The 24,487-nt window shown below is 43.1% G+C and overlaps 1 protein-coding gene across 5 annotated transcripts in view; it reads left to right on the forward strand.

Moving 5' to 3' along the window:
* Positions 1-23,580, forward strand: part of LOC127376857 (protein bicaudal D homolog 2) — a 43,860-nt gene extending 20,280 nt beyond the window's left edge. The window contains exons 3-12 of one of the 5 annotated variants that reach the window (XM_051424202.1): positions 6,994-7,146; positions 7,986-8,200; positions 8,306-8,552; positions 10,294-10,551; positions 10,652-10,855; positions 10,965-11,513; positions 12,052-12,203; positions 17,701-17,929; positions 19,584-19,676; positions 21,279-23,580. In XM_051424202.1, coding sequence (XP_051280162.1) covers positions 6,994-7,146; positions 7,986-8,200; positions 8,306-8,552; positions 10,294-10,551; positions 10,652-10,855; positions 10,965-11,513; positions 12,052-12,203; positions 17,701-17,929; positions 19,584-19,631 — 2,055 coding nt within the window. In that variant the 3' untranslated portion in view covers positions 19,632-19,676; positions 21,279-23,580. Of the gene's footprint in view, positions 1-6,993; positions 7,147-7,985; positions 8,201-8,305; positions 8,553-10,293; positions 10,552-10,651; positions 10,856-10,964; positions 11,514-12,051; positions 12,204-17,700 lie in introns of all 5 variants that reach the window. The other 4 variants (XR_007887571.1, XM_051424201.1, XM_051424203.1 and 1 more) reach the window with 4 other exon arrangements.
* Positions 23,581-24,487: the final 907 nt, after the last annotated feature.

Below are 24,487 nucleotides of genomic sequence, written 5' to 3' on the forward strand. Positions count from 1 at the left end.
TGCCTGCATGATTACTTTCTACAGAAACATTAGTCCTCTTAAACCTCCCAGCTGTGTTTATTTACTCTTTATATCTTCATTATAAAATTCAAGAGAAAAGGGAATACAGTGTTTGCTGCATATCTGATCTACAGCTTTGGTGTAACTGGTGTTGCACTGGTGGCCTGCAGGATGGCCTTTCTGCAGGTGCCATTCCCATTATAAACCCCCTGATGCAGTGCCATGGGCCCCGGCCAGCTCTAATTGGCTAGATAAAGGGGGCTGGAGTGTAAATCGCCCCATGTATGGGAGATAATGACACCCTTCTAATGGTACTTCTGCGGGTGCGAGGAGCAGTGTGTGGGGCAGGCAAATGGAGGGAGCATGGGCACTGAGACTGGCATTGTGACCAGACTGACGGGGCTGAAAGAAGCTTTTGTGTCCTAGCTTTCAAATTAGCCCAAAAGCTCAGGCAAGGATGGGGGCGGGGGGGGCACAAGGAGACGATGAGAATGGTACGAAAGAAAGAGGAGGAGGCTCAAAATCCGTTGGAGAAGGAGAAAAAGCTTAATGAGAGTAAATTCAGCACCAGTGGTAGACAGTGCTGCTTTTCTGGGACAGCATGGCTAATGATATTGAGTCAGGAGGTTGACTGAATGACTCAATTTCATCAGTGAATGCAACAGACAGTTGGGCTGTAACTGTTGCCTTTTGTATTTGGTTGAAAATTTGTTTTTTTTCTTTGCCCCTGCCTCTACATGGGTTCCTTTGTAAAGTTAAGATGTATTTAGGGTGAGAGATTTCATGGCATTAGTGCAGCTGAAAGAAGACTTGTGATAGACGTACAAAACGTAATTTCACTGTGCGGCGTTCGCAAATCAGTCACTAGATAATGTCATCTTTCTGCCATTCCACAGGTCTGGAAGCTTCTCTTGGTGTAAAATGGCTTTTGTCTCTATATAGACCAGTTCATTCACAACCATTTAGTTGCAGCATTTCAGCTGGATATTTCTGTCACACTTAAACCTCCCAGGCATTCTCTCATGCCAAAGACTCGAATGTTAGCCCCAAGCACCGATAAGACATATTTCACTGCTACGGTGTGGTCTACAGGATTAAACCTCCACAAAGAGCCTGTAACATTGTAAGGAGGCGCACTCTAATAGGCATGACTTCATTAAATTCAATCTCATGTCTTGAGAGGAATGTGCCTTCAGTGATGGCTGCCATTATCCTCACAGAATGGGGATCCCCATTGCCTGCCTCTCAGAAAATCATCAAGCAAAGCCAAAGATAAAAATGCTGAGACATGTTATCAGTATATTACAGTCAGTCTTTACTCTCTGTTCAGGCTCATAGAAAATTAAATTTGTTTCCACCTCATGATTGCTTGCTGTACTTCCTTTCTACATTTGCATCACTTGGGATACTGTGTTGACACAGTAACTGCTGCCTTCCCTCCATTTAGGAACTGTCATCCTGAAATAATTCACTTGCATGGGCCATTTTCCCATCACAGACACATAAATTATGGTGTTTTGCTTTTTGTCAATTGACCATAATGTGGAGGCCATTCAGATGTTAAACATGATTGGTTTTTCGACCTCATTGACACAGTGGATGGAGCTGTCAGTCACTGATTTAAGTGCTGTTTCAATTGGCTGGATTAAACACCTGACAGAAAAGTGGGGGATGGAGAGAGGGGGGTCGTCTGCATTGATGGGATGAGTTTAAAAGGTCAAAACAGGGCAGAAGTTTAAGCTCATTGAGAGGAAGTCCATTGTTGGTATCGCAATAAGAAGAAATTAGAGCGCAAGGCTGAAGGTTTTCAGTGGCAGAACAGTGGAGCAGATGGACAGGAAAGCAGTTGTCATGGCAGTGCTGAAGCTTTACCTTGATTATAGAAAGGTCAGAGTTGAGTGGTAAAGGGATCCAAGGAGGTTTGCTCTTTGTTCCCTGTTATGATCATCTGACGTGAGCCTAATGTAATGAGACTCCTAGAGGGCTCAGGGTTGTTGATGTCGACTGCCTTATTATTTCTTGTGACATTTGTACCAAGACTGATCACCTCTTGTCCTGTGTTTGTTGGGGGAAGGGGCAGTATAGAAAGAAAAAGGTCTAAAAATAATGAGTAGAGGGAGAGAAGAGGTGTGAAAAACTGTATGTACATTTCTGCACCAACCATTATCTACTATTGAATGTCCCACAACCTATTCTAAAGCCTCCATGTTATCTGGGTTATCTGGCCACAGCCGCCAACGTCACCTAATCTTCCACCCATTTCAACAGATTGATGTCTGTTTTTGCCCTTAAAAAAAAAAGATTTGCCATTGATTCCTAATAATGTTTGTGTTTTGGTATCGTCCTTAAGGAAGCTCTGAAAGTAAGTTATTTTTGATTTAAGCCCCTGGCTCACAGCGCCAAAGAGGTTTTCCATGCCGAATCAATTGCTCCTAATAAATCAACAACACACATGCAAACAGGCCTACACATTCACTTAGTCTAATGGGTGTAAATGTGCTCACGTGTGCATTTCTCCACTCTCATCCAAATGACCTCAAAATCACTAATTCACTGTTAAGTGCACGAAGGCACACTTTCACCCTGTGGGCTTTTCAACTGTCACACACTGGGCAGAGTACTGTACCATCAGCCACGCACACCCACTGGGTCCCTTTCACTTTTTAGTTTCTAATTGTCATCTCATTGAAAAGTGTGACCTTGACTGAGTTTTTTTTCTCCTTAATGGAGCCTGGGTAGGCTGAATAGAATGACAGTTGCTTGCAGCGAGGAGGAGGATAAAAGCAGGTCTGCTTTCACCCACATTCTCGACTCTGACAGTAGCAATAGGCCCCTGAGCTTCATTATTCCTTTGCTCTGTCTAAAGCTATACTGATGGGGGGTTGAGCTGTACTGCATCTGTGATTCATTTCTCGTCTCTCCGGAAGGTAATCTCGGGATGGGCTCGGCTTGGTAGAGTTAGATTTAACTAAGTCTGACGTGACCTTGACGTGCTGCAGAGCCTACAGGACACATAAAGTTTTTTTTCTCTTAAAGTGCTCTCTTAAGCACATTATCTGTAGAGATCTACAAGCAGAAGTGAACATGGCAGTCCCTGTCTGCATCTTTTTATCTGATAGATAGATATGATGGAACTAAAGCTCAGTATGAGGAAGGAATTCAACTGTGACTGTGACACATGGTCTATAAAGCACGCTGACACACTGAGGGCGGAGAGGGGAGGTGGGGGTTGGAAAAATGAGAGCAGTGATGTTGGTGAAATGGCAAAATGGAGGTCAGTGCTATTAGAGAGAGAAGCCAAGAAAGAAGGAGGTTAAAAAAAAGAGTGTCATACCGTCTGTGAACGCCTCTGCAAATTGTTGGAATAGTAATTTGTGACAAGAAATTCCAGTGCATGTGCATTTTACTGAAGTGCAAAGTGAGCAGAATGGAGAGTGAAATGGAGGTCAGTGGAGTGAAAGTGAAAGAGAGAAAGACGATAAAGGAAAAATATGAATTTATATTGAGTCTCTTTGCTGTTATATAAGTAATACAGTCTTCCGCCATCTGGGAGTCTGGGCAGCACTTTCAAGGGAACCAAAACCAAAAAGGTGGTAAGAAGCTAGTAAATATGGATTTTTTCAGAAATGCAAGCTTGCTTCTCTGGCGGTATTAAGAACAGAGCAGAGCCTTTAACAAAGCATTAAAACATTCCTAATCTACACTTGTGTTAAGCCTGAAATTTTGCCACCGTGGCTTACTAAGTGATGGAGCTGTTTCCCATGGATGTAGAGGTTATAGCAACTCAAACACATTGAGAAATTACTCAGAGCTTTAGTGAGATTTAAGCAGGCTCAGCCCCACTATGCTGTCAAAAGCAGTTTAATGGTGAAAAGAAAGCTTTAGAGTTGAAAGTGAGAGAGTTCACAGTAGCTGGAAAAAGCTCTGACCCACAAAAATGTGTGCTCTCGTGACATTTTGCAGCACTGTATGACACAGACTCTTACGTCTTATCATGAATTTACGCATGCATGCAATAGTTCTCCCTTTAAGCATTTAATATCACGCCTTGTTTGAGGTAAGGCTGGACAACTTGGTGTGTTCACTGCCACTCACTTGGCATGCAAGTGACACATTTGTCTGTATGTGTGTGGTTCTATTCAGACAGCTGTCCAGACATCACCTGCAGTGACAGCAGGCAGGGGGTCATCATTGACCACACATAGGCCTATGGTGGCACCTCAGATAGCCTTCACCCCTCACCCAAGTATCTAACCAGCCACACACACACACACACACACACACACACACACACACACACACACACACACACACACACACACACACACACACACACAGTCAAAATTTGTCACAAGCACTCCCAGGAGAGAAGTGTGCCCCTATGATTAAATGTTATTCACACTTTATAGCAGGAACGAGGTTATTCTAATCAACTTCTGTCAGGCAGCAGGGCAGTATAACCCCCCACCCTCAAGTCTCTGAGGGGTTGAGTGTAGCAGAGGATGTGGAAGCTAGGGGAAAGGTCAAAGCCCCGGTGTGCATTGTAATCAGATTGGACGAGGACCTTAATCAGTTTCACTGGTGGCCTGTATTCACTGGGACCAAACAGCACCGACCCTCCAGCTGAGGCACATAACCCTGGCCAGGAAAAGACCCGAACAACCAGCTGGCACAGCTTTGTTGTTAAAAACAAAGGATTACTCCAGCAATATGATGAGTATGCTGAATTCTGTATATGTTGTCTGATACACTAAAACTAACAACTAGAGTACCTGAATCTGTTAATGGTTTGAGTGATTCCAGCTCCTTTTTTTCCTTCTTTTTTTTCAATTTTGCTTTAATTCAGTGCTCTCTCAGAAGTCAGGCCTACTGTATAGAGGCTTAGTTGAAGGTCTGATCTGCATATGTAAGCTCATGTATTATGCAGTAATGCACTAACATCAGGGCTTTCGCACAGCAAACACCCACGCTCATTAGACATGTGCGAAATCCTGATGAATATTAATGCATCTTCAAACGTCAGCCTCAACTCTGCATATAGTGATTAATTATTACACAGAGCAAACGAGGAGCGTGTACTCTCATCAGATTTAGCAACATCATTTTTGTCAATGAATTCCTCTCGGTAAACCAAATAAGCAATCAAATTTGAATTACAGAGAGAGTAACAAAAACAAATAGTTTTTGTTGTGTGATAATCTCCTGAGATAGATATTTTGGAGTGTGAATCACTGTTGTTTAACTAAACCACTAGAGCTGTATGACTATGTAATACAGTACTCGGTTATGAATAGCGTGTGACTAGGAAATTGTGTTTAATGGGGTCTGAGCACGTCACTGTTGTGATCTTCTACTTATTAAAAGGTGTTTCTTACCAACCAGGATACCTGTCAGCACCAGCTTATTACCCACTCTATTTCAACAAGTAATATTACTGATGTGTATTCAGTCTCTAGGCAGTGGTGATATGAGAAAGTCTCACAGGACTGACTTCCTGTGGTCGCTGAAATGATCCGAGAGTAGGGATTGTGATGTGGCCACATGGTGACGGCATGAGAGGAAGGGGCCACCTGGCAAGTGATCGGGAGGCTAATTGTCCCTCTGGTATTAGGTTATCACTGCCAACTCTCCTGAGAGAAAGACACGCATCATACACACATACACAGCCACAAACGCATACATATGCAAATCCTAACCATATTGTAGATACAGAGACTTCTTTCTTCTCTGTCTCACACGCGTAAATATACACTCATTCGGTACCCGTTTAGGAGATAACAACACTAGCTATGTGTTTGCGTGCCTGTGGGTTGAGCTTTGGAGTTTTGCCATCAAATTCACCTGCACACACACTTTTACTTACATGCTCGCTTTGCATACATGAACATTCAAGGTCAGTTCAGACAGTGTTGAATACAGAGATCTATTTCAAGTGCTTTTCCCCCGTCTTTCTCACATTACGTACACACACATGTGCACGTTATTCAGTTCAAAAGGAGTGAGGCCCACCCTCCTTCAGAGAGTATCTCTTTACTTCAGAGCTTTTATCTATTTCTATAAGAGCCGCCGGCTGAGATGTCCCCCCCCAATCAGCAGCGGTAGGAGGCCAGTGACGAACCTTGAGAGAAGAGGATGGAGGGTTAAACAGGGCAATAGACGAGGTAGTAAGGGACAGGTGGCTCAGTAGGGCTGATCGAATCCTTCTGGCTTTAAGTGTCAGTGTCTACAAGTGGGGGGAAGGGCAAGTCTCTTACCTCTGTAACCTTTATATAATTAATGACGCATTTCCTAACGCATTCCTAGCAACACAGAGCCAGCTGTATTTCAAACACTAGTGCTAGATTGCAACAACTGCTAAAAGAACATGATGCATCTTTGTTTAAAAACAATTATCTGTTTGTTACCTGTAATAGCATATTGCTTCACTGCAACTCAAAATATTAGCACATATCAATGGAAAATGGTCAAGATTTCAGATTTTGAAATCCAACTGAAATTCAGGTTAATTTAATTTCCACAACTTCCTCAATTGTGCTGATTAGGCTTGCTTTTCACAAACGCTAATCTAACCCCTCTTTAGAAAATTAGACCATTACAGTGCTTCCCGGCCATTGAATGTCTGAGATAAGTAGGCTTCAGTCTCTTTGGTACCATCAGAGCTGGCAGGCGGGCACACTTGTGGCCCACTGCCCGGAGAGACACCTGGCACCTCCCTCTCAAACATGAACAGGCAAACACACACACACACACACACACACACACACACACACACACACACACACACACACACACACACACACACAAGAGGTTTGGCCAGATGGGAGCCCTTCCTTATCTAGCAAGATTTAGAGGCAGTGTGACACAAACAGTTACACTAAAGCAACAATATCCAATCAATGGCCGTCTCTCCAACACTCAATCAAACAAGATTGAAATGCTGGTCACTGACAGCTCTTCCTCTTCTCCCTCTGTCTATCTTATTTGGCCCCACAGAACAGCCAGATGGTGGAGCTCCAGAGGAATCATCTGCGTGACGACATCAAGGAGTACAAGTTCCTGGAGGCTCGTCTGCTGCAAGACTACACCGAGCTGGAGGAGGAGAACATCTCGCTGCAGAAGCAGGTCTCAGTGCTCAAACAGAGCCAGGTGAGGACGGAGCAGTTGCAGTTTATAATGAGAATACACTGGTATAAGTTGCCTTCACTGTTGGTGATCACCATGCAGTCTTCTTAGTTGGGCTTAGTTAAACTGGTAGTTTCAGGCATCTCATCCAAGTACTTTTTTAAACACGCATGTACTGTATGCTGTCTTACAGCATCTTAGTAGCCCTGCAGGCCCTCCACCTCCCAAACATCAGCTATCAGTCTCCCTCCTTCTTGTACTGATTAGACTGCCAAAAAAAAAGGAATTGGCGCTTTAGTATTCAGATTTAATTATGATAATAAAAGCATCCTCTGACTCAGTAAAGAGATAAGTAGCAGCTGCTTTTGTTTTTTCAAATGCCTGGAGCTGCCGTCTAGTTATAGAAGTGAAACTCTATAACCACTATCATTTTTCAGACCAGAGACTCTAACACTTCACTGTAGAAAAAACACTTCCTGGGTTTAGTTAAATTAGTGGCTAAAAAAGGAAATCCCCTTTCCACATATGCAAACATAAAACAGCTGAATTTCCGAAGTTTTTGCATTTGATGCTGGCTTTTATGCTTAAGCTGTTAGCTCTCGCCATTTGCCCTTCTTAGATTATGTTTTCTCTATTCATAAAAAAAGCATCTTCTACTTTTTAGACAAATACAGTTAAATACGTTAAAATAATTGAAAAGGGAAATTAAAAGGATATGTTCTTGATTAACATTATCTTGAATAATGTCATTCTTTTTGATCCAGCTGGTTTGCCATACATGAACCAGCCTAACAGCTCATTTTCATTGGAGCTGAATCTATCCCAAAACTCATGAAAGGTGTTCCCTCTTCTCCCTCTCCCAGGTCGAGTTTGAGGGTTTGAAGCATGAGATCCGTCGTCTAGAGGAGGACACTCAGTTCCTTAACAGCCAACTGGAAGATGCAATCCGGCTCAAAGAGATTGCTGAGCGTCAGCTAAGTGAGGCCCTGGAGACCATCAAGACTGAGCGTGAGCTGAAAGCTTCCCTGAGGAAAGAACTCTCCCACTACATGAGCATAGGAGACACTCTGTATAACAGGTAAAAAAAAAAGAAAGAAAACAACACAAACAAGGTGCTCAGAGGCCTCAGCACAGACTGTAAAGAACACTAAATGACACACTGTTCCCATTTTTCTTCCTTCAGCCCTCTTAGCATTTCTCTGGATGGTCTCAAGTTCAGCGACGATGCCGCCACTGAACCTAACAACGACGAGGCTCTCCAGGGATATGAGAATGGCTTCACCAAACTGGCCAACGCCATCACCTACGACAACTGCATCTCCACAGCAAAGAAAGATGAGCTGTTCCATCCTGCACCCAGCCTCGTGGACGACCTGCTGAGCGAACTTAACATCTCAGAGATCCAGAAGCTCAAACAGCAGCTGATGCAGGTTTGTTCTTCACCACCATGGAAAACTGAAAACATTGTTTCATTGTCGCATTTCACTGTCTGTTAACAGTAAAATATATCGCTGACCTCTGCTATCCAGGTTAAGTAAATGTTTGTCATCCATTCTACAGAGAAGTAGCAATCGCTAAATTTGTTTGCCAATATCAGATTGCTCTTTCGGATTGTGATGTCAATCAGTTGTTTCAGCGGTATTTGTTTTCACTTTAGTTATATTCAGTGAAGAGAAAATCAATAGCAGGCTTTTGAGAAAGAAATCAAGCATCTTGACTATTCCTCTAGAGTTTGATATGGGAATAACCTGTTAATATGTCTTATTTTCTCATGTCCATATTATTTATCACACCTTAAAAAATACGGTGTTGTCCTCAAAACAAACTAGATTGACAGTAGTTACCACGAAATAACTCAAACTAGCAGGGATTTGTATTTAAGAAGGTTGGAGGTGTATCTGAAAGAGTGAGTCACCGTAGTGTTTGGGCCACATCCTGACCCAGGCTGCTGCAGGGATCTAAATCCCCTTCTAGCAAATTTAATCCAGGGAGACACACACACACCCTTCAGGCTCTGCTAGGCTGCGAGGCAGCGGGTGGTGGCACCAGTGGAACCGCCATCTGCTTGCTCATCACCCCATGAGTCCAAGGCAACGCCTGATTGGGCACCATGGTTACCAGAAAGTACTGGGAACCTGTGGATAATAATTGTTTTTAGGTTTAAGGGATTAAGATTTTTTTTTTTCTCCCCTCGTCAAACACAAACACAGTTGCTGGATTAATGTGTGAACTAGAAGTTACCTCAATGCTGCCCTGCTATGGGCACCGTTCTGGTTCTTAACCTGGCCGTTGTGGTGAATCCAGCGGGCTGTGACAAAGCACTGTGTTTGATATAACCCAGCAGCATGTCGTACTGCCTGCCTCATTCCACAGATTCCACGTAGGAATCAGAGCAGAGGAAACAAAAAGCTTCCTTTGCTCATTTAGCCATACTCCGTTGCTCTCCTATCTTTCCTCATTCTATTGATTAGGTACTCAATAATTGACCCTACACATCCGCTCATCGGATATCACCCTTTTAGTCTCTGGCAATCTATGACGAGATCTAATGTGAAGTTGGATGATGTGTTACATGCACATAAGCCCTCTTCCAATTTTAAGTCATGTTGTAAATATGAATGACTTAGTTAAATCATGTATGTGATATACGGTTTTGAGTAGAGTGCTTCTCGGCATGACAAGCCACCTGAACCAAACTTTCCATCTCTTTTTAAAATTAATCAAAAAAAATGCTGCACTAATAAAAAATGTATGCAGATGAGGAAGACTGTGAGACTTTTATATTATGTACAGATCTTCTGAAATAGCTCAGTGCTTATCAGTGCAACTGTGTGCATGTGTGTAAGATGACCCGACCAGGGTCTCTGCCAGCACTAAGCTGAATCCAGTCCAGCAAATTGTCAAGGTCATCCTGACTATGATGCTGGGCTACTGGGCAATGAGCCTCACATACCTTGGCAGCGCAAGTCTAATAGTGGGTAGAGTTACCACATGACAGATAATCCACTGATTTAATATGATCTGTTTTCAAAGCAGGAATCATTCACATCATCAAGTTGCCAAGAAATCCAGTGTGAAATTACATGTGTGCAAGGAGAGTACTGTACGTTCATTACATACAGTATGATGACCTTACGCATTGTTACTCATTGTGTCTGCCTTTCCCCTCAGATGGAGCGTGAGAAGGTCAACCTGCTGTCCACGCTGCAGGACTCTCAGAAACAGCTGGAACAGGCTAATGGTGCTCTGTCAGAGCATCAGGAGAAGGTCAACCGCCTCACAGAGAACCTCAACGCCATCCGAAAGCTCCAGGCCAGCAAGGAGCGCCAGTCTGCCTTGGACAATGAGAAAGAACGTGATAGCCATGAAGACGGAGACTACTACGAGGTGGACATCAATGGACCTGAGATTCTGGAGTGCAAGTACAAGGTACCTGTCTTCTTGTAGTTAATTAATTGTATTACAATACATATTGTCTTTGTTGTACTCAGCTTTTATATGTTCTCACTCACTGATCTTGCGTCTTTAGGTTGCTGTGTCTGAGGCAGGAGAGCTGAAGGAGGAACTGAAGACTCTGAAGACAGAATACCAGGCCTGTCAGTCACGTTATGAAGATGAGCGCACCCGTCTGGAGAACGATGTCACAACACTGGGAGCGAAGCTGGCAACTCTGGAGAAGACATGTCATTTAGAGAAAGAACAGAAAACTAAACTAGAGAAGGAGCTGCGCAAGGTGAGATATTGCTCTTTATATTGACATTTTGTTAAATGGTTGATTTGGTGTTTTTATGAACTTTGTAGCCAAACATGACTAATTGAGACATTTCTGTCTGTGTCCTCAGTTGAGCGATGTGGCAGGCGAGTCGCAGGGTAGTTTGAGTGTGGCACAGGACGAGCTGGTCACCTTCAGTGAAGAACTGGCCACCCTCTACAACCACGTCTGCATGTGCAACAACGAGACACCCAACCGCGTCATGCTTGACTTCTACAAAGAGGGTAAGGGGGGGCGAAGCAGCCCAGAGGGCCGTGGCCGCCGCTCTCCCATTTTGCTCACCAAGGGCCTCTTCCCTGAGCCTGGTAAGACCGACTTAAGTGACGGAGTCCCTTCACCGGTCTCCTCTCTGCCTTCTCCTGTGTCTGACCACCGCCGCGAGCCCATGAACATCTACAATCTGGTGGCGATCATCAGAGATCAGATCAAGCACCTCCAGCTGGCTGTGGACCGCACCACAGAGCTGTCCCGCCAGAGGGTGGCCTCTCTGGAGCTCGGCACCGTTGCAGACAAGGATAAGGAAGCCTGCATGGAGGAGATCCTCAAACTGAAATCCCTGCTCAGCACCAAGAGGGAGCAGATTGCAACTCTGAGGACTGTCCTCAAGGCCAACAAGCAGGTCGGTTTTGTGTTTTATACACTCAGAATGTCTGTTTAACTAACTGGGTATCACTCCCAAACATTTGTCAGTTTTCCTTGAAAGACAGAAACAGAAGAAGAGGGTGTCGGCTATTTCAGGTCTATTCAGCTGCTGCAGCAAATGCGTTGCAGACGAGATCTATATCAAACACTGGTGGAGGCAGCAGCCTTATGATGACAGCTGTCCAGACTATGTGTGTGGTTAGAATGGGAGAACAGCCCTCTAAAGCACAAAGAACCATAACCCAGAGATACAGTGTGTATGCAGTTGCTCTGGTAGCCCTTTAAAGTGTGTGTGTGGTTACTCTGGGACCATTAGAGCACATACATGAAAGCCCCTCATAAACCACACGCCTATATTTTTTAAACCAGCAACTAACAATAGCAACTACAAGCTACTGGACTACCTTAAAAACATATGTCATATGGTCCATATTAACAGACTTCTTGTGACAGGAAATATACCCCTGACGCCTTCCAGCTGCTCTGACCCTTTTGTTCTTGTCGTCCACCCACAGACAGCTGAAGTTGCTCTGGCCAATCTGAAGAGCAAGTATGAGAATGAAAAGGCCATGGTGACCGAGACCATGATGAAACTGAGGAATGAGCTCAAAGCCCTGAAGGAGGACGCTGCCACCTTTTCCTCTCTCCGAGCCATGTTCGCCACTCGGTAAGAGATACGCCACCTTCCGCTCCCTCTTCCGGTCTTCCAAGAGTCGAATCGCACACTAAAGAATTTATCCGACGTACCATTTTAACCTCACTCTATTTTTCCGGAGGAAATTGTCACATAGGCACTCTTTGTTGTTAAACCACATCGGTTGGCATGAATCCCAAACCGTGCTGTGCCATTGCAGATTAGCTTGGAGAGGCAGCAGTAACACAGCAGACTTTGTGCTATATTTAAAACTACTCCACATGCACCATACACAATATAACCAGGTAAGCTAAAGATTATCACCATAATGTAATCCATGTTTACCACATGTTGGCTGTGTCTCTGTCTGGTATTATTGTAACATCACATGTTTAAGGAAGGTATTGTTTTGTTTTTGAGAATCACGGTTAGGAAGGGATATTGATACTGACTATAGAGCACAGAGAGTATCTAATCTGGGTATCATTTAAATATGTCACTTAAGTAGTGTTTTTGACCAGTGATCTGGTGTCTGCGTGTGTGTGTGTTTGTGTGTGTGTGTGTGTGTGTGTGTGTGTGTGTGTGTGTGTGTGTGTGTGTGTGTGTGTGTGTGTGTGTGTGTGTGTGTGTGTGTGTGTGTGTGTGTGTGTGTGTGTGTGTGTGTGTGTGTGTGTCAGATGGGCTGACACACACACTAATCACTAATCTTTTCTGATTCCGAAGAGAAGCCGGTCAAAGGTTTTCTGCATAATCCCACCTCATCTTCGTCTGGATTACACATTCAACCCTCAACACATAGTAAATTTAAGTGCTCATACACTGCCTGTTTGTTTTTTATTTCTGTGTGTGTGCATGCATATCGGAAAATTAGTGCTAGTGCTCTTCTATGCTATGAGAAAATGAGCGCTAGTGCTCTACTTAGATGTGATTATAGGGATTCCACGTTGGAAGCACAACTCACTCATTGAGTTGCTTTTCCTCTCTGTGAATTTCTTTAAGATGTTCATGCCCACTTGTCCCGTAAATATCAGCTCTGGTCCAGATGGCAGCGCTGAGATGCTGAGACAGTCATTCCTTCTGCATTTAAGACTCCTCTACAATCCACAGCAAAGCTCAAGCTGTGCAGAGGGAGGGGAGGTAGAAGAGGAGGGTGGGGATAGACAGTATTACAGAATGAAGGTTACAGAGGCTGCATGGAATGTGTGGGCAGCTCAGCGCCCCTCATCTTACCCATACAGTAATTCAATACTTATCCCTGAAGGGCTTGCTGAAGTAACTCCATATACCTGCAGTGCCTAATCAATTAGTAACAGGAGGAAAACTCCTGTCTGCAAACGTAAGAGTGTGTGTTGTCATGGGTTTTTGGTGCACTGCATAGCCAGATGGTTAGAAGATGTAGGTGTAATGTTAAACTATTTGAACAAAGGCAACCAGGGCTAAGAGAGAACCAGATCTTGCTCATAGTAATGGCATTATTTTTTACCCCTCGGGGGTCCATGAGTTGTGTCTCTTGTCACTGTTATGGCAGTGCAGGGAAGGTGTGAGATCATATTTGCTGTGAAGAAGCAGAGCCATTATGAAGAGTCTGTTTCTTTAAGCCTCTTAGGCTTAGGGTATTGACAGCACATTACAGCTTGCTGTTTACCACCTGCATCAACGCATGTGTTTTTCTCCTCGTGCACAAAGAACCTCCCCTAATGATGATGCCCCTGAAGCTCCAAACCAAGTAGTCTGTCACTGTTCTGGTGCCTATGCATGAATTACGCTCTGTCTGTTTATGAGATTCACGTATTGGTATGTAAATTCTGTCCTATACGGCAAAGAGTTGGGTCAGGGGACTCTTTGAGAGGCTGGGGGACTCGCCTGAGTGAGGTTTCCCACACTCCCCCCACCTTTGTATCCCCGTCCCCCCTTCCGTCCTTCCTCACCGCCAAACACCCGGTTCTCCAGTCATTTGGAAAAGAAAGAGAGGAAGGGGCCAGGCTTTCAGTTAAAGCCCACTACAGGAGCCTAATTTGACAGTGTTCTGTTTTTTTTTTTTTTCATGGTAATTACCACTCTGACAAAGTCTGTAAAGGTGGATTTCTGGGACATGGAGAACTCTCAGATACAAATGTGTGGTCTTTGACAAAGGGAAAGAAAGATGGAGTGGAATTGAAAGAATGTTTAGGTTTTTGTGGGATCCTTTGTCTGATCTTCTGCTGCAGTCTGTGCTTCCCATAGATTAGAGTTACTTGAAAGTGTATTTCGTTCTGTGAGAAACACAGGGTTGAATGTTTTTCAAGTCTGTGTGAGTGTGTGTACGTACTTCTCGTTTTTTTCTTTGTGTATGTGTGTGCGTCTCCAGCTGCAGTCTCTGGTGTCATGTTAACAGTAAGCTCCTGCCTCTGACATTCCTAAGACATGCCTCGACATGCTCTCAGCTCCTGCTCATACACTATATTAAAAGTCAAACCATTAGCCCAAGTCACATTTTTCTCCTCAAACTTACACCCTCAATCATCCTGCTGTTCTGTTGTTAGTCATATTCATTCTGTTCTTGCCTCCTCCTCCCTGCTCTCTCTATGATCCCACCATGACCAATCAAGCTCCAGACAAGACCACAGCTGAGGAGGTTGTTGTGTTTCTGTGCTTTGGAGGCATTATTGATTGTGATGTTGTTGACTGTGATTGTGTTTTGCAATAGTTGAGGTTTCCCTATGCAATTATAAATGCCATTGGCTGCTGTTAAAGATCACAGCAAGATGCAGATAAAGTGCTTTTTTGTCAATGTTGTGAATATGATGACTGTTCATCCTCAAAAGGCCAGCAGCAGCCTCCCGGCCCCCCTCAGCTATTGTGCCTCCACACCCCATCAGCGGGCCAAAAAGGCTCCTATTGTATCCCTCCAGTCCCCTAGAATAGACTCTTCTGTTTTTTTCCCGGGAAAAACGTACGCCCTCTCACCCCCCATACAAGAGTGACTGAACCGTCTGAAGGCACACCAGCCCCCCCCTCCCACCTCCCTCCCAGGTTGTCCCCCCGTCTCATACTGGGTTTAATGAAGCAACACTGATCCCTATTGTCTGTGTGTGTGTCCCACTGGGAATCAAACTGCATACACAAGAGGGGAGGGTATGGTTTATGTTTGTATGGTGGTCTGCCAAGGCCAGAGTTCATGTAGTATACAACCATGTGAAGCACCACACACAGCAACAACATCTGCGGTTACTGATATCTCAGATTTTGCCTTTAAGACTTAAAGGTCCAGTGTGTAACAATGAGGGGGATCTGTTGGCAGAACTGGAATATAATATTCATAGGTATGTTTTCATCAGCATGTAATCACCTGAAAATGAAAGAAAGAATTGTTTTGTTTTTGTTACCTTAGAATAGTAGCCCAAAACACTACAACCAAACACTGGCTTTAGACAGAGCCTTTCACACCTTTCAAAGTTTCACCTTAGTTTCTCCTACACGCTAGGAACGTGAGGATTAGGCGAGGGGTTTGTAATCTGTAACTACCCCACTAAATCCTACACACTGATCCTTTAAAACAAGAAAATAATTTACATGTAGGGTTTAGACAATTCAAATTAGTGCAGCACTGCAGACAAGACGAGGCTTGCCAAGGGTAAGGACAACTAGGACAACTAATACAAAATCTTATTCAAAGCAATTTGTTTATGTTGGAAATAGATCAAGAATCTCTTCCAACTGGCACTTCTTCTTTTCTTTTTTTTTTCAGAAAATAATTTAGACCCAGCAAACTAAGGCGGGGTTTTTTTTTCTTAACAGTGCAGCAGTTCACACAACCACTAATTACTGACCAAACAATAACATTAGTTCTCACATGCCTGCTGGGAAAATGACAGTTATAGCTTGCAGACATTGTAATACAACAAATAAACAACATGACATAAGTAAAATTACTGCATTTTTGTGGCTGGAAGTCTAAAAGAGAGTGACATGTCACCACAGGTTGGGGCGTTCCCATATGAAAGTAAATACTTTTATACCAGAAAGCAAAAAGGGGAGTAGGGTGAGTCTACCTGCCAGTTAAATTATGCCCGAGCGGTTTTAGTGTGGCATCGTTGAAGGATAAGGCGCTGCTTACTAACATAACCGACCCCTGCCTTCATAGAGGCGTGTCAGTCATTACTGGAGAATGTCACTCAGATTGCTTTGTCAGCAACATAGATAGTAGGGATGACCAAGATGGAGGGAGAGAAAGTGACTGATGCAAGCAGACAGATGGAGACAGCAGCAAGGAAGCAACAGAGGTTATAAAAAAAAGGCTTGAGAGGCAAGATAAGAGCCAGAAGAGAGGACACATAATTGAAGGAGAGAGGAATGCAATAGCAAGGTAATAAAAAAAGGTAAAAAAGGTTTGGTGAAGGAGAAAAGCATGAAAATGAAAGGGGACTTAACGCCAGCAGATGGAGAGTGGAGATATGAACCCCCCTCCTCAAAACCCTTTTGGGTGACCCAGTTTTTATACCTGTCCAGCCTTTAGACATAATACACACACACAAGGGCACAGGGAGACAGGTGATAATGCCGCAGTGCAGCACCCAGTGATATTGAGCAAAAGGTAGATTGAGTCATCATATGAGATGGGAGATGGAAAAGATGGATGGAAGCGATACAGTGAACACACTCCAACTGGAAGAGTGGAGATCATGTGTGAAGAGCTACAGCTCGGAGCAATGAACCGTATTTCGCGCTTCCCCATCTTCATTTTTCTCCTCTCTATGACTCCCCTCCTCAGCCTGTTCCTCAGGTGACGCAGAAAGGATCTCCTCAGTGATCCCTAGGTTAATGCTTTCATCCTTTGTTTATGTGATCTATTCTTAACTTCCACTGCTCATACACTCCTCATATTATGCGGAGCAGCTTAAAGCCATGCTCAGATGTATCACCTGTTCATGAACGGTATTCATTCCCTGTAGCAGCAGACATATTAACCCGAAAGACAAGTACTGACGCTACTTTTCAAGGAGGGCAGGATGGAGTTTACCATCTTTAATGCATTATCAAGTGATGGCAGCTGTGTGCAGATTGTCACTGTATCTTGTCAAATATCTGCTGAAATTACTTAAAATGAGAATATTTTAGTTTGTGACGTTTGGTGGAGGGGAAAAAATGAAGGTTGAAATCATAAGTTAATAATGCAGGAGCACGGACAGGCCTGTCAGGTCTGTGCTGCATGGATCATTGGCTCCACCTTGTGGTAGAGAAAAAACACAGCGCAACCATTCAGTTTCAGTTGTTTTTGTCTACATATACCTGCTGGCTTCAGTATCTCAAGTGTGTAGCTTTGGTATGCATGTCATATATGCAGTTGTGCAATATTTTAAATGCAAACATAACAAAAAGCAAGGGATTTGCTCCATTGATGCTATTTGGTATTATTGGGATAGTGCCCCCTTGTGGTAAGACACAGGAAATTAATGATGGTGTATAAACATGTTGCTGATATTCCTCCAGTTCGAAGTGAACAAACATGGCCATGACTTGACAGTTTTCTCTCTCTTTGTCTGTCTTGCAGTTGCGACGAGTATGTCACTCAGCTGGATGAAATGCAGAGGCAGCTGGCTGCAGCAGAGGATGAGAAGAAGACCCTCAACTCCCTGCTGCGTATGGCTATCCAGCAGAAACTGGCCCTGACTCAGCGTCTTGAAGACCTGGAGTTCGACCACGAGCAGACCCGCCGGGGAGGCAGTGGCCGGACCAAGACCCGCAGCAAGGCCGCCACCGGCACCGTCAACAACCCCCACGTAAGTCAGAGTCTGACCTGCTCTGGCTCCGGCCGACCAGAGCCCAACAATGCCATGCCCAATGGCATTCTGGGAGGCCCTGTGGTCTTTTGCAGCGAGAAGTACAAGATCTACTGCGACTGAGGCGGCTGAGAAGTGCGCAAGGGACTGCTGTGTACAGAGGGGAGGGGTACCTACGGGCCAAACCCTCCCTGCCTTAGTGTTAAAGAGCCCCACTTGCTCGCTTAGCTCCCTGGCCAGCCTGCGCTCCTCTAGGGACTGCTGTGTGACTAACCAGCTGCTCGTGTGTGCTAGTGTAAACGCTTAGGGGAATGCAGGTGTATGTACAGTGTGCACTAGACGTTTGGACTGTAGTAGACATATATGGCATGTGGATTATAGGGCCCCAGTTATGTTGGGGATTTTGTGGATATTATGGAGTGTCTATTCTTTCCGCTGTCATGGTGCTGTACGTATGATGTAAAAGGTGGCAGCTTTTGTGCTTTTTTGTTCTGGCCCCCTGAGTGTATTACCTGGTAACAGTAACACATTGTGGGGGTGAGGACTTGTAAAGAGGATGTCAACCTGACAGTCTTGTGACTAAATATGACATCCTCTGCTCTTCGGCTCGTCTGTCGGCATTGGTGCTCCTTTAAAAAAAAAGCCCCCTCTCTCCCCTTTTGTCCTGGTCCCCCAGGACTGACCTGTGTCCAGCAGCCCACTGTCTAATCAGGTCACTCTTTAAGAAAAAGGAACATGAAGACAAAGGAACTTCTGAAGAAAAAGGAACTAAAATATGCAATCTCCCCCTGCTTTCTTGCTAGGGGAGCACAGTATGATTCTTTATATACAGAAATTCGAAAAGTCATAAGTGGGTTGGCTGCTGGTTTGATGATGGAATTGTTTGGGCAGAAAAGGAGCACCTGTGACCACAGGTGTTTATTTCAGGATAATTTATAAGCTGTGATGCTAGCACACCAATACAATAGGGTCAGTAGAATCGCATGGCTTCGCAGCTGAAAACGCTTATGAGCTTTTTTAACTGTTTTTCTGTTGTCCGGTGTGTGGTACAAGATGAAGTCATGTATTGCAGGGCTCTACATTGTAAAAAGAGGAGTTATTTGGTGTCTGGTGAAATACAGGAGGGCTATTCCATGTGACCCATTATGTTGCGATGGATTCTTTCAGAGCCATATTATAAGAGAGAAAGAAAGTTTGACAAATCGATCTCCACACCGAAATTAAGTGCACTTCAGCATAGGTGCCTCAGGTTCCTACTTCTGTTAAAATGGATATAATGATTACTGTGAACAGAGATACAATATAGTTTTGATCAAAGATGATTTTTTAAATATGGAGCAAATCCTAGAAGAGCACAAATCAAAAAGGCATCCATATGTGGATCATGAATCTGCAAACGAAACCAACCGACCACTCGGCAAAAGTGCCTGTCGACCCAAACACTTGATATATTTATCTGTTGATGTAAAGCCCTGTCCTTGTGTCTCAACTTCTCTCCTTCTCTCCCCCATGCTCGGTCTCCCTTCTCTATTTTTGGGAGATCGCTCAGAGCTCTCAAGTCATTTCTGTGTGGTTATGTGGCTGAAAACCCTTTCCTCATGTCTCTAATCTGTGTCTTGTCGCTCGGTCGCCATAACGACCTTCTCTCTTTTAGATTGTCAGCAGCTTGCTCCCCCAGCATCACCACTCACCCTTTAACTAGAATGAGGAATTGTGGGGAAAATTGCCCTCTGAATATTTTTGTCAGGTAATGTCCTCACGTACGTTGTGTTCCCGATATTTGCCTGTGTGTGTATACGAGCGTTCAAGTGAAGGGCCCTCATGTTTGTATTATGTTCTTACCTTTTGCAAATGGAGGGTCTCTGGTTTCTTTTGTTTTCTTTTTTCTTTGGTGTGCGAGGACAAAGCGACGTACTGTTTTTAGTATCCACAATAGCTTTAACCCCTTTGCAAGCTAGCATTACGCAAATAGGAAAAATATAAGTGGGGCTTGTGTTTAATAAATCCATGTACTGCTTGTGGATCATAGACATATTAGCTTTATGATGCTAAAAGCAGGGTTGATATGAGGAAATCCTGCAAGGTTCATCAAATGATGCGTTTTATACTACCACTAAGCTATATATTAAACTCTATATTCTTAATATGATCATGTTCAGGTTATAATCTTGCAGGATCCTACTACAGTATTTCTTCCTCTCAAATATAAAGAGAGGGAGCTTAATTATTCCTCTGAGAATGGAATAACGTCAGCGGTCAACCCTGCTTGAGTATGCATCCATAAGCCACAGCACACAGCATGGAGACAAGGCTATCGTACACATTAGGGAAAAAGAAGAAAAAAAATCAATCACTCTTAAGTTTGAGATTCACTTAACTTACAAGTGTGATATATTCTGTTTCTATCAGTTTGCGCTGACTGAGAAAAGGTTTGGGGAGTAGAGGAGGGAGAACTACTCCTCATGTTGTAAACCAGCTCCTGAGAGAGGAGTTAAGAAAGCCAGACATGCTGGTGAAGAAAGCCAGATGTCTGGCTGAGAGCTGACTCTGATACTGTGGAGAAATGAGTCCAGGGGTTTCCTTAGGGAGAAACTCCTGGTAAATTTTGGAGGAAAAATAAAGAAAAACTGAAGACTGGTTGCTCAATCGACCAGAAGACATTGATTCAAATTAGTCGAGCCCCTAACCCTTCCCCTTGTATAGGCTCTGTGGAATCTTAAGAGCAGTAGATAGTACACCCACGATGTGATTAGAACCCCCTCTCTCTCGATAGAAGATTTCCCACTTCGCTCCATCTAGTTTGAAATCAATGTCTGGCTTATCTGGTGTCATAACAGCATGCCACCTAAAGAGCTCCTCCTACCTCTGCTTGCAGGCTCTTCCCACTTCACCTTTAAGTTTTACTACCCATGAATCATCTAGTTTCGGATTTATAGTAAGCCTGCATGTCAAAAGCATAACCCATTTGTCATTAACTTGCATGGCATATGAGAAACCCCCTCTCCTTTGACCTGGGTGGTGGGATATGGCTTCAACTCTGTCCTATGAATGAACGGTCATGGTACTTGTGAGTCTTTGGCTTCCTAACTGCACCCGCAGGATAATTTGTGGTGAATGTGCATTCACATCAGCTTCCGCAGAGACATATTGATGATGTCAATATGACATAAAAGCTCCTGACATAACATTGGCTTCCTCATGGGCTCCTAACATGGCTTCTGTTGCTTTGACTAACTACAGCCAACATTTGCTTTGTCTGTGTGGACTCAGCTGCTGACCATGTTAACAGTCGCTCTAAATTGACAAATAATGCTAATGCTGATCATATGTTTGTTTCTTCATTTTGCAGTAATTACAGTAGTTCTGCGCGGATGACGAAGTACCAACTCAAGGTCCATTCTCACTGCTGATTGAGTTTCGCCGAAAAGAGTTAGTGCTTATAGGCTATTTGGACTTGAAGACAAACCAAAAAAAAGCAAAATGCTAAATGCAAACACTGATTTCCAGTCAAATCAACTGACCTACTTCCTTCTCACTACTAATAAAACGTGACGTCCATCGGAGTGACAGTCATATTTGCGTGCTGCTGCTGCTGGAAGCCAATATCCCACAGGTCCAATGAACTGATTAAAATTCTGACCAGAGTTTGTGATTGGCTAATCAAGCCCTCCAATGATAAGCCAGGGGACATGGGGTTGTTTCTCAGTGTAAATCAACAAGCTATTTTGTCTGGTTTCATCTTTCTTTATTTTTTGGGGGGTTTATTGTTTTTTTTAATCTGTGCACTTTCATTATATAGGATTATAACAGACTATTATTAACCTATAGGAAAGCATGGTAGTATTATGGTTTGTGAGTAATTCAGTATAGGTTATAAGACTATAGGAATATACGTCCTCCTGAATCATCTGAACTTAAATAACAGAAACTATTTACTCTCCACAAACCACAAACCTACTATAACGACTTTATCCTCAAGATTTTATCCATCAAATAATCATTTTTAAATTGTTTTGTTACATCATGTGTTATGCTGTTGGTTTTATTTTATGTTTGTTCTACTGCCATGTTCTATACAAAAAATCCAGGGTGATCAAATTCTGGGGTTTTTTCATGTATTTATTATTCCTAGGAATAGTTCAAAATAACAAGATGAAACTTGACAACGCTCTGACTCAAATAGGTAAGTTGTGTTTTGGGAAAAATTTGAGTGATGTGATATGCTTTTCCTAGCTTCTTACCGAGGGCGTTCAAATGAAGCGGGATCACTGACTTTCAGAATTCTCTGCAAGTGCAACAATTAAATTCCAAATTGGAATTGTTTCGTTCTCTCTTCGTTTATCGTGCCAAATCTTGGTACACCGTTTAGGTTGAAAAGAATCAAGACTGGGAAATAAGACAAGCCGTCACTGAGGAAGACGTAGTTCAGGCCATGGCTCTCCAGTGCGAGTGCCGGGGTTTTGTTTTTTGGTTTGTTTAGTTCTTTGTTTCTGACCAGTAGTGCCTTTCATTGTTTCAAGGGAGAATCTTAGACTAGTATTTTATGTTTTCCTTTTTTTTATATATATATAGGTGAGGACTTTGGGTTCAAAATGACTGTGAGCAGCAATAAATGCAAAGGGACTTTTCCCCTGTCTGCATGAGTGAGATAATAGTTTTAAAATTAGCTCAATAAAACTGAAATTGTATTGAATTCTGCAGGTCAGTGATCTATTCAATAAATTCAGGGGTATTAAGAAAAGGTTGTTTTTTATCAAACTTTGGGAACCAAAAGAAATCCCTTTGGCCTCCTATTATTGAACAAAATGCTCCAAGCATCCGTAATGTCTTGGGGTAGATCAGTGTACTATTGGAAACATCTACGTATCTCTAGCATTGTTTGGTGAAGGTAATGTGATATCAATAGTATTGTTGAAAAAAATGTGCAGAGAGCGCATTTTATCTCTTTCTTTTTGTCCAATTTGAGTTTTGTTTTTTGTTTTTTATTCTTGAATCCTTTTTTTTACATCATCTTTGAGCATTATGTTTTCAGGAAACAGAAAACAAATTAAGCATCAACAAGCTTGAATAGTGCCATTATAGCCAATGCTTGTTTGTTGAGGCGTTAAAGTTACCAATATGGATGAGAAGCTAAAAAATAAAAGTGCAATTCAGATACTGTTTTACATTTTGAAAAAAAGAAAAAGTTTTCTGTTTGCTGGAAGCGATAGCATTGTGATAATAAAATTAGCTGTGCAAACTTTATATTGTCATATTGTGTTTCAGTATTGATCCATAATGAGAATTTGATATCTTTATATGAAATAACAAATTCACCTGTATGTTGGTATTTATTTGAATTGTCATGCAGTACTGTATTCTTATCAATAATGTGCATTATGATTAGTGGCATATTGATTACAGCTAAATGTCATATGCATGTGTCTCAGTCATGGGACCTTTACACAGAATTGAAAACAAACATGTAAACCTTTGCCAGGGTGTTACAAAATATTGAGAAAAAAAAAGAAAAGACGAGCGTTAAGTCTAATGTATTACTGCTGAACTAATCCTATGAAAGTGTTTTTGTTTGTTTTCTAGTAGAGAAGATCGTATGTCTGTGTAAAGGTAGTCATACTGGCTAAAATCAATAAATGTGACTTAAGTTCCAAGGTGTCTGAGTGTTGTTATTTATAGCTCCGCCAGAACAGCAACAGATGAAGGGTTAACCAGTGAAGTATATGGTCTGCAGCCCTTGTGTCTCCTCAGAGTGTTCCCAGCTGGAAGCCAGGGGGCGGGGGGGGACTTCCCAGCTGTCTGAGCAGCTCCAGGACATGATCACATTTCACACAATGCACAAAAACACTTCCACCACCTACTCTCTCCCCACCCCCCTATCCAACCCCTCTCTCTCTCTCTCTCTCTCTCTCTCTCTCTCTCTCTCTCTCTCTCTCTCTCTCTCTCTCTCTCTCTCCGTCTTCTCTCTGCTGTCTCGCTTAAACCTCACTCCTCCCTCTCCCTCCTCGGCCTTTCTCAGTTTCCCATTTCTTTTCCTCTCCTCCCCTCTCCATGCCTTCTGGAGATACACCCACGCACAAAGCCAGTTTCTTTTGACCTTGTGTGCACCCACCACTTCCTGTCCAGGCTCTGCAGGGAACAACATCACAGTACAGCGTGTAGGCCGGAGCTCTGCCCAATTAATGCTACAGTTTTTTATTGCAGTCATTTAAAATGGAGGATAAATGCTGTTGGGCCAACCCATACTTGAATTACTGTTTACTCAAGAGCCCAAAGTGATTTATAGGTCAAATAAATCATCTAAGCTTTTTAATGTTGGATGAATTCTTGCACAAATGATTTGTTAGTATTGTGGGATGTGCAAGTCCAAATTGGTAATCCACAAATATAAAACCTATGAGGAGCAAAGGGTTTTAGCCTTTTAACAAAAATTAAAATATAGACCTTTGTCACAGCAGCCATTTTGACATGAAATAGTTATCTCAGGTGTTACCAATGATACTAATTAGGATTCCATCCATTTAGTGTAGTAGAGCCTTTCGGTGAGTCAACATACACAAT

Source organism: Dicentrarchus labrax, unplaced genomic scaffold (genome assembly GCF_905237075.1).
Source record: "Dicentrarchus labrax unplaced genomic scaffold, dlabrax2021, whole genome shotgun sequence".
NCBI lineage: Eukaryota > Metazoa > Chordata > Actinopteri > Moronidae > Dicentrarchus > Dicentrarchus labrax.